Raw genomic sequence first — 10962 nt, forward strand, 5'->3', positions numbered from 1 at the left:
TCAAGCAGGTCAGGAAGCAGGAGCTGACGCAGAGGCCATGGAGAGATGTTCCTTGCTGGCTTGCTTTTCCTGGCTTACTCAGCCTGCTCTCTTATAGAACCCAAGACTTCCAGCCCAAGGATGGTACCACTCACAAGGGGCCCTACCCCCTTGATCACTAATTGAGAAAATGCCCCACAGCTGGATCTCATGGAGGCACTTCCCCAACTGAAGCACCCTTCTATGTGATAACTCCAGCCTGTGTCAAGTTAACACACACAAAACCAGCCAGTACAACTGCCGAGTCTGGGTTCAGTCAGAGAAGATTCACCTAACCCTCAAGAGACTGGAGACCCCAGGGAGTTTAGAGGTATCGTGGGGTAGAGCCTGGGGAGGGGTGAGGATATCCTTGTGACAACAGGGGAATGGGGAGGAAGTATGGAATGTGGAACAGTCAGAGGGTGGGCTTGAAGGGAGATAAAAGCTGGAGTGTAAAAAATAACATTAATAAAATTTAAAAAAGAGAGAAATATTAGATTTAAAGACTTAAAACTGATCTTTGGCCGAGCAGTGGTGGCACATGCCTTTAGTCCCAGTGCTTGGGAGTCAGAAGCAGGCAGATTTCTGAGTTTGAGGCCGGCCTGGTCTACAAAGTGAGTTCCAGGATATCCAGGGCTATACAGAGAAACCCTGTCTGGAAAAACCAAAACAAAAACCAAAAACAAAACAAGGCAAAAACAAAACAAAATGATCGTTGGATTCCTTGTGAGTATAAGGATGTGAGTGTGTGTTACAGGAATTAGTCTGAGTATATTGGAAACTGGTCCTTTACTCAGGATATATGTATTTATAATTGTTATATATTATTTTTTTTCTGTAGCCCAGGCTGTCCTGGAACTCACTCTGTAGACTAGGCTGGCCTCGAACTCAGAAATCTACCTGCCTCTGCCTCCTAAGTGCTAGGATTAGAGGCGTGTGCCCCGACTCCCCAGCGTGTTTGAAGACACTGTAGTGTCCATTGGGTGACTGGGGGTGGGGGTAGGGTCACTGAACCTTTCATACCAGCGATCCTAGTGAAGAGTTCAGTGACGGGTCAGTATACAGTCAAACTAGAAATTCAGGGTCACATGAATATCTAGAGACTTCGGCGGCGGGCAATTTCCTGGAAATTGCCAGAAAGCAATTCAACCTGGTACCAGGAATTTTCGGCCTGCTGCAAGAGCCCAAAGGGTATATGAATTGCCTTCAAGAGGGGAGCTACCCAACAGTCCTATGTCTTAACTTATAGGTCAGCCAGGAGGCCAGTCTTAAGGACTGGGGAATTGAAAGGCAACACTTTAGCCCAGAAGAGGCTGGCCAGGCGCTATCTGGGCATATAGGGGTCCTCCTGCCAACTGGAGAAACTCCTTACTAATCAATATTCAGGTGTGTGTTTGCGGGTTTCTCCAGTCTGGTAGCAGAAAATGTGGAATTGAGTGGTTGGTTTGGGCCCATGTGACTGCATAACACACATGGCAGAGGTTGGGGGCTGAGTGGAGTGCTAGGGTCAGCTGAGGAAGTAAGGGCCTCCAAGGGACAGAAGGGGCTGGGCCAGACCCACCCCTCCTGCAGTGAGAGCAGAGCCAAGGAGCAGACAGCAAGCAGGGTACTGGCAGGGGCTGGAGCCAAACTTGTTTCACAGACAAACCAGCTAAAGGAGTAGGCCACAAAAGAGGGAGGGAGGAGGGGAAGGTCTAAGCTATGGCAGACTGACCCAAGGGCTAGACATGTGGAGGGGCGAGACCTGGCCTGGAATTCTCAGCTGCGAGAAAGAGGAGAGGGAAATCTCACCCAAGGGAAAGGTTCTTAAAACGAGGGGCACCACAAAGGTAGCTCTGAGCTCAGGAAATCTTCTCTGGGACCATGCAGATGGTCACTCTGACCAGTGGGAATGGGGGCTTACCAGATCTGGGCTAACGAGCGTGGTTGTGGCAGAGATGAGATGCAAACCTGCAGAGATTCTGGATCAAAGTCACAGCATCAATGCTGTAATCATATAAAGAGAACGGTATAAGAATATGTTCTGGCAGGCTGTGGGGGAAGGGGGTTCCTTAGCGGATCCATGCCAAGGCATCTCTTCCCACTGAGGGACTAAACACACACCAGTATAGTATAAAATAGGTTTTATTTAGGGCGTAGGGAGGGGAGTTAAGGGAGTATCAGAGGCAGAGAAAAGCAGAGAGAAGGAGAAAGTAGAGAAGAGGAGGCCAGCTATCACCCCACCTTGTGGGGAAGGGAATGGGGAAAGAGGGGGTGAGTAGGAAAGAGGGGAGGGACAAGCAGCCCATTTTATTAGTGGGCCAAGCCTACCTGGCTGTTGCCAGGTAACTGTGGGGCGGAGCATACCTGGCTACTGCCAGGCACTGTTGGGATAGAGCTTAGACAGGATACCAACAATGACAATTTTCCTTAATCTTCTTGAACTCTGAATGTGTATTAGACAACTTGATATGCTTTCTCAATTTAGTCTGTGTTTAAACATGTCTACCTATATTTAATAACCTTTCTTACGTATATTACCCCATACTTCATCATTAATTCTTCATTATTGAGATACACTTTTATTTTCATTTATTATCTATTCTAGCTCTAGAGTTTCTGTATGCTTTTGTTGGACCACTTTTACCTGCTCTGTACACTTACACTGCTCCTTCAAAGTCTGGTGCTTTGGGTTTTATTCACTGCTATTGTCTTTTTATGAGCACATCCTATGCCCTCCCTGACACCTACAGTTCTGCCACATGCTTGATACTGACTGGACACACTGACAGAGATTCTGCATCCTGACAGTATTCTCTAGTGAATGTTGAGTTCTCTTTATAAGTCAGTCTCTTTTTGTTACTGTCTTTTTGTTACATATCTTTTTTTTTTTTACATGACTCTTCTATCATTAATCACCTTAGCTCCCAGATAACTTTTTTTTTTTCACTAAAGATTGCTTTGTGTTTTAAAACAGTCTTTCTGGTGTTTTAACTCAACACTTGAAGCATCCATGTATATTCTTGGATGTCTCTCCATGGCTTGGACAGAAGTTCAGCTTAGCTCCCGGCATTGTGAGAATTCTGCTGGTCTGACACTGTTCAGCCTTGCTGCAGCTGCAGGTTAGCAGAGCTAACTCTGCAAAGCCCAGCTGGCTGTTCACATTGTATAGCCTTTAGCCAGAAACCTACAATGAATTCCAGGCAGGTTTTTTAGGTATTTTCTGCAGTTTTATTTTTCTGTAGTCATCTTTCTCCCTACTGTGTGCATCCCACAGATCATGAACTGACTTTCAGCTCCTTAGTGAGACACTCCTACGCTCCTTCCTTCTCCTCTCTATGCCACAGCACTTGTAAGGCTTCAGTAGACACAGGAGGAACATGGCTCTTCTGTGATCTCCCTATTCTAGTTTTCTGGATTATAAATTGTCACTTTTTTTCTCAATTTTTTTTTTATTTTGTAAAAGAAAATTTGGTATTAATTATTCCTGCATGCCTAGAAGCATAAGTCTCATCATCAGTTTTCATCCAAATTAAAACTGAGTGTGATGAGAGCTGTCTTTGACAAATTAAATGACCAGTGTCACAGGAAGGCAGCGCTGTCTTCAAAGGATGCTTTAAAAAAAAATCACAGAATGGGAAGTAAAGTAAGCTTAAGTTTCTATGCTAAAATAACCACTAGGGCAGAAAAGTATATTTTTGAAAAATAAAACATAGACTTATTCCTATGAAATGAGATATTACTGCTTTGTAAATGTAGGCATAATTTATTTTAAAAATGAATGTATTTCTTAATCAACATGTTAAAAATATGGCAGTATTTGAAAATAAGTTCAGAAGGACTCAAACACCTTGTAGCATAAGAACATTCATGTAGAAAGACATTTCTATGCTCATCAAAAGATTTCCCCTATAAAGACCTCATTGGGAGTGATGAGCCCTGAAGGATTCTCTGTGTGACTGTTAGCCTAAAGCAGTTTAAATTTACAGTGCAAGCCTTGCATTTGGACAAAGGGTTTCCTATCTTGTGAATGTAATGTTAAGATCTAGAAGTAGGTGTGTGACCCATGGTTATAATTTTAACACTTGGTAGGTTAAGGCAAGAGGATTACCAAGAATTAAGGGTTAGCCAGGTCTACATATTAAGACCTTATCTCTAGCCTTCATTCCCCAAACTAATTAGTTAAAGATATTAATTGAGGTTGCCTGTGCATGAACTTCATCACAGAATAATTCATCCTCAGTGCTACCAGCAAAACAGGGACCCAGGGAAGAATGCACCGGTCAAAAAAAGTCTTGCACAGAACTGCCACTCAAGGATTTCTGAATTAGTCATATGAACTAGAAAGACTGATGAGGGTGCAATTCAACAACATAAAGCCATTCAGGGACAAATTTGAAAACACTGGGCTAGGCACTCTTAACAATCTTTATTTTGTTTTTATTAGCAATTTTATAGTTTTGTATACAAGCAGCAGGAATTCTCTTTTGCCCTTTTTCTCTTAATTTTTTCAGGACAATTTTGATATTTTTCTTCCAAATGGATAATTGGTCTCATTAAATAAACTTTATTGTCAATAGCTTTAATTAGAAGTGATAAAAACACAATGAGGTCAAAACTAGACAAGTTTTCAGGAAAACATGTAAATAATTTTTTTCTTTTAGCTCTCCTCTTCCAGACTTATATATCCATCTGTACAAAATTAGAATTGGTTCATAGAAATTTTTATGTTATTATTTTATATAATGCTATCATCTTTCTTAATCCTTAGGACAATTGAGATTTCTTTCTGTCTATTTTAACATGTTATAGTTTGATGAAGGACAAGAAAGTGTGGTGTAAATGCAATATCAAGGTAAAATTCCACAACACCTCTTAGGAATGATATATCTTCAAGTCGGTGTGTAAGGGACAGATTCTAGAATAAAATTATACCTTGATGAGACATGATTGTTATTGCTCATCCAGTATGGAGAGGAGGGAAGGAAAGAGTGAAAGAAGGATAGAGAGAGAAAGAGGCACAGAGGAAAGAAAGAACATTTTGCAAACAAATTATTGTCAGGAATTCTACAGATGGATTGGGGGAAATGTTCTTTAAGATTAAAGAACATGGAACCAAAAATTAAGAGAATGGTTAGGTACATAGAATATATATTTGACAGTAATCATCAAGAGGCTTTGTGTATACTCAGATATCTTTAGCTGAGTGAGCTTTGGCCACTCAAATGAATGAATTCCCTTCAAGACCAAAGTCTTATTTGTGAATCAAGAAATGAAGGACCAAGGGACAGAGCTCTACTAACCAGAGTGAGCAGCGTAAATAAATATGCATAAAACCTGTATAACTAGGTGATTGCTTGCATAAGAGACAGAGTCAGAAGGAAGGCTTGACTCTCTGGCTGAAAATGTGGGGACAGAGGAAACATCATAAAAGGTTTCCATGTGATTAAAATATCTCAAGATATGCCAGGAAATATCTTTAAAAGGTCAATGAATGGAAACCATAAAGACAGCATTCCAACTCAGAACCAAGATGATAGAATTTTAGACAATGAGCTTAAAACTGAAATGCAAGGGGCTGTTAGAATTTACAAAATAGAGACATAGCATCCTATCCAAAATTGAGAGAAAATAAAGTTATTAGTGTGAGAAAGAAGAAACAGCACAGTAGTGAGACTGGAAACTGAATAACTTTTACAACAAATGAAGGTTGGACCACTGATAACCTTGTACCATGAAATGTATTTGACTACTCCTATGAACCTGTAAAAATTTATTCTGAATGGATTAGAGGTAAAGTATGGGGTAGGAATGAAACACAAAGCCCTACATATGCCAGGTTAGTGCTTTATAACTAAGGTGCAACCCTAGTCATTTGTACTTGTTCAGAGACAAGTACTGCTAAATTTTCTGTCTTGCTCTCAAACTTATTATCCCTCTCCTTCAGCCTCTTGATTTGTAATTAAAGACCCACAATACTAAACCTAGATAAGCCTGCTCTTCAGAGTTTAAAACACCATAATATTCAGAAAAAGCACATGTATAACTATTATTGCACTTTGTAAAGAAAAAAAATGACAGAACCAGAGGCAGCAACAATAGGTACCTTGACTTAATCGAAAGTAAATACCTATTGAAGCAGGAACGAACATGTCTATAATCACAGAACTTGGGAGGTAGAGGCAGGTCAGGAGTTCAAGGTCATTCTTGGCTATATGATAAAGAAAATAAAATGGAAAAATGCCACATAATGAACTGCCCTCTATGTTCCAAATGATAATTTCTAAAAGATATAAAATCAACTATTCATTGGGAATATTTGCAAATCATTTGTCCCCAGAGAGATAAATTCAAAGAACTCTTAAAACTCAAAATGATATTCAAGTAAACCAATGGGCCAAAACTATAAATAAGTACATCTCCAAAAAATTTGTACACATGACCATTAAACCTACAGAAAGATGTTTTCTATGCAACATGATGGTTACTATGGGCAATTATGTTACCATAAGCAAAAAGGGACTAGATAAATTGGCATCTTTGTGAACTATTTTTAGTATTTTGGAAAGAGGTTTGACAGTTTCCCAAAATATTAAACATAAGATTGCCAGATTACCCACTGTATGTCCAATATAATACAAAAAGCTATGTTTACAAATAAAATCTTGTATGCTTGTTTTGGCAGAATGATTTATAACAGATCAAAAGGCTAACTGTCAGTTTTGAATTAACAAAGCAAATGTGATATGTCCATTCAGTAGAGTATTATTCAGCAACAGAAAGTCATGAGATATTGGTGGAGGCCATGCCATAGATGAATGAAACTTGAAACATAAGTGTGAACAAGACAAATCACATAAGACTTAACCATGCTAGACAATCTGAGCTGTTAAGAGTTCTGTGAAGTCATAGAGACAAATGTAAGAATGAGACTTAACAAAGATGGGAAGAGAGATAAGGAGAGCAGTGAATTGAGTAAATTCTAATGGGTACTTGTGGTTGCTTTGTGGCTGATAAAAAATATTCTAGAGTTTTATAATGGTGCTGATTTCTATTCTGCAGTGAAAATATTTAAAACTCTGAATTATACACGTTGGAGTGGCAAAATTTCTCCTATCAGAATTATATCTCAGTGAAGCTTTTCAAAACAGTATCCTCATTGGCTCAAAGTTTCAGTACTTTGTATAAAGTCCTTTTAGCCACATGAAATTTCTTGACGTTCTTCATTGGGCATAGATAAGTGTTATGAACACTTTTCCTAAACAAGATTGGTCCCGCGAAGCTGCTCTCCCCGCTGCATCTTCAGAAATCACACCGGCTCTCTGAAACAGAGAATCAACTTTACAGCTGAATTTTCCTTCTGAATAGTGAACATCATATCATAGAAACAGTAGGCTCACACTCCTAGGATTTCCCAAGGAGCATGGCATCTGCTAAGAAATGTCTGTGTTTGAGTTTAGACTCTTAAACTTCTAATCTTGAAAGAGTTTCCCAAACTGCACAAATGACCTCGTTTAGCCAGGTGCTCCTTGATGCTCTAACCCCCTTCAAAGGACTTTTATAGTTGTCCTATGCAGATTACAGCAGGACTTGGAGATCTAGTGCAAGCATCATCAACTCCTCATGTCCTTAGTGGATCATCTGAAGTTTTTCCATTATTGTTTCATGTTGCATAATTAATAAAACTATGTGGGAGACTTATAGTATCCCAGTGTATTTTTCCTCAAGAAAGTTTAAATCGTGAAGTGATGTCAAAAGAGTTTCAACAGCTGCTCATTTGCAAAAATTACCAAGTGACCTCATGTCAGAAGCTTGACCACTCTGAATCAGACCACTACAGAAATGGAAAATAGTGAATATGACCACACTGGATTCATGTGCTGAAGACATTAAAATATATAATCCAAACTTGCTGTATAAGTAAAAATGCATCCTTCAAATGAGTGTTATTTCCTGATATACACATCTTTGTTATTATTACATAGTAGTATGCCCTTATTAGTATGTAACTTATTTTATCATTTTTAAAAATAAGCAGGACAGCACCCAAGCAGCTGAGACAGGAGGATTACTGCACATTTGAGATTTGACTGAGCTACATAGCAAAACAAAACAAGACTCTGTGGATCTCCTTCTTGAATTCGAGAGTCTAGGTTTCATAGTGCTGTTGCTTTGTTTCTTGTTTGTTTCTTGTTTTGTTTTTCATTCTAAAAGACAAACAGTTCAGAAGGGAGCTGATTTGTATCTGTTGTGGCTTTTACTACTGCAAAAGGATTGATATTCACTGAAAATATTAATATTCCTATCTCAATTGCTTGAGATTCTTACAGTTAAGTTCTTCAGTAGGTGTGCCCTTAAATTAAACTTCATGAAGAAGAAAACTGGAACAAAACAGTAATTAGAAGGTTAATGCATTGCATTCTCACCCTTTTTAGAGTCTGGTAACAAATACATCATTTTATATACTTACAAATATGTCTTCAATTCTGAGCTTATCTCGGATTCTCATTTAAAATGTTACTTATGTGGTTTGCCTGTGCAGAACAAAGACCATCAACTAAACAGTTGGGATCGCACCTGCTGACCTTCATCCTCTAGGTCTCCCATGTACTTAATTCAGTGTAGACCCACTTCAAGTAGAAGTTCATTGCAGCAGCAAGGTTTTATTAGGACTGTTTATAACTAGTTCTTTGTTTAGGAAAGAAAAGTCCAGTCCAGATACTGATGGTCCTTGTTTTCGTCATATATGTGGTAGGAAAACTGTGATGTTTAGTTTAGTACAGTGATTCTCGAGAGGACTGTCATGCACACTTTCTTCTAACACACACACACACACACACACACACACACACACACAGAGAGAGAGAGAGAGAGAGAGAGAGAGAGAGAGAGAGAGAGAGAGAGAGAGAGAGAGAGAACATGATGTAAAGATCCCAGAGTTTCAAATCTCTGTAGGTGGTCAGCCTCTCTTCTTGAGAAGATTTTGCAAAATGGTAGATTGCATTAAAGTTGTGATATTTCCCTTTTCTGGTTTAAATTCCTAAAAAGGGCTTGTTAAACATTGGCTACTTGGTATACAAAATTTAGAAACTCGGAAAATACCCCTACCATTGAATTAATGACCAATGTCTCTGTGCTCTTGCTCACGATTTTTTCCTCAGGAAAATGACCCTTAAAGGTGTATGAACTCTGGCTGCCAGCTGCACACCCTTGAGCGGCTGACAGACGCAAGGACCAGAAGAGAGGAAGACCCTGACGCACTAGAACCCAGAGCGGCGGACTTTGTGTTGGTTCTGGTCCCTTTCTATGCTAGAGACCCCTAACCTCATCTGGGTAACCGGCTTCTGGTCTGCATGCGCTGCTGCTCCACTATATCTGCAGCAGGCAAGCCATTACGCATCTAATCAGAGCAGTATTTTAAGCTTACTCTCCAAGCAACATCTCCGCAAAAGCAAGCTGGTGAGAGACGCCTGCTCTGGACCCTAAAGAGTCTGGAGTCCTTCCCAGCGAATTGTCTCTCACCCTGCAGAGTACGCCAGCTCAATTACTGGAGAAAGAGGTTGGTCCTTGCCACCGCCCTCCCCTCCTGTCTTCAGTAGGAGCGGAGAAGAGGAGATCCGCTCCAGTGCGCACGGGAGTGACCAAGTACAGCTGGCTACAGGGCAGCGACCTGGACGCGGGTCCTTTCCTCCTCCCGCGGCTACACCCGCCCTGTGCGCCTTGAACACAGCGCTGGACCATCCCGGCAGGGCTCCCGGGTGACATCACTCCTGAAGATACTCGCACTCTGGTCCTTGTCTTTACAAAGCCTCTATCCCTGTCTTTGTGGGTCTCTGGAGAGGGCTCCCGGCTTCGAGGGAAGAGAGCAGGACACTGAGTAGCAATTGACCTGAGGAAGCAAAAGAGCAGAGTCCAGTGAAGGAGTACCCGAGCTGGCCGCGACATGAAATTCAACGCTGCACACTACCTGCTGCCCCTGCTGCCTGCACTTGTCCTCAGCACCAGGTGAGTCCAGGAGCATGAGGCCCCGAGCCGGGAGGCTGCGCTCCTTGGGGAGAGGCACCTCCCACTTAAGATGCTAGCTGAGTGATTAAGATTCAGAATCCTTGGGTAGAGCAGAGACCTTCTGTAGTTCCCTCTGTACCATGAAAAAAAAAGTACCAGGGTTGCCTCCTTTCAGGGACTGAGAGCTTTCCTTCAAAGAAAAAGGAACCTTCCCATCTCCAACTCCAGTGGAGCCCGGTAGTCAGGAACAGTGAACAGGCAGAAGTAGGACAACAGAAAGAGGAAGTAGCAAGAGAAAGGAAATTCCCCAGAGTGCCTGTTTACATTAGACCCCTTCTAGTAATGTAAGGAACTCAGGCCCCCTGTGAAGCAGATTTTAACATTCAGGGAGACAGATAAGGCAGAAGGTACAAGATTTGTACAGTAGTCCCCAAACTCCTCCGGTGGCAGTGGCCCGACTGAGGTCTTGAGTGGGCTTGGTTGCGGGTGACTTACTTTGGCTGTTTTGAGCAGGCTTCAGATTTAAAGTTACAAGACAGTACTGAAGCAGAAAAGAACCTAGTTGGAAACAATCGGGCACTGTGCTCCATCACTGGCCACAGATGAGAATTTCAGCCCCAGTACAGAGGACCTATTTTTAGTGGAGATTTCAAACACGCTGACTGAGAAGTGCTTTGTGACCACTGCTGGGGATCCAGTCTCAGAGTTGGTGATGGGTTTGCTTTCTTCTCTCACAAGCACAGCACAAGGGTGGCCTGTTTCAGTGCCTGGGACTGAATTTCTTCTGCATGCCTTGAGCACCCGACTGGCAGCAACCCCTTTCCCTTGGCCTCCATGAAATAAAATAACCCACAGGGTGGGGGTTCTTTCAAATTCGCATGAATGAAGACAGTATCTGATTGTATAACTCACCAAAAATAAAGTAGAAATATACACAAGTGTACAAGATTCAGAGAGGAA

At 41.4% G+C, this 10962-nt stretch overlaps 1 protein-coding gene across 2 annotated transcripts in view; it reads left to right on the forward strand.

Moving 5' to 3' along the window:
- The first annotated feature begins 9112 nt into the window (after positions 1–9112).
- Luzp2 (leucine zipper protein 2) overlaps positions 9113–10962 on the forward strand; it is a 392186-nt gene continuing 390336 nt past the window's right edge. The window contains exon 1 of one of the 2 annotated variants that reach the window (XM_031386806.1): positions 9113–10002. In XM_031386806.1, coding sequence (XP_031242666.1) covers positions 9941–10002 — 62 coding nt within the window. In that variant the 5' untranslated portion in view covers positions 9113–9940. The remainder of the gene's footprint in view (positions 10003–10962) is intronic. The other variant, XM_031386808.1, reaches the window with a different exon arrangement.

The sequence above is a fragment of the Mastomys coucha genome, unplaced genomic scaffold (assembly GCF_008632895.1).
Source record: "Mastomys coucha isolate ucsf_1 unplaced genomic scaffold, UCSF_Mcou_1 pScaffold21, whole genome shotgun sequence".
Lineage (NCBI taxonomy): Eukaryota > Metazoa > Chordata > Mammalia > Rodentia > Muridae > Mastomys > Mastomys coucha.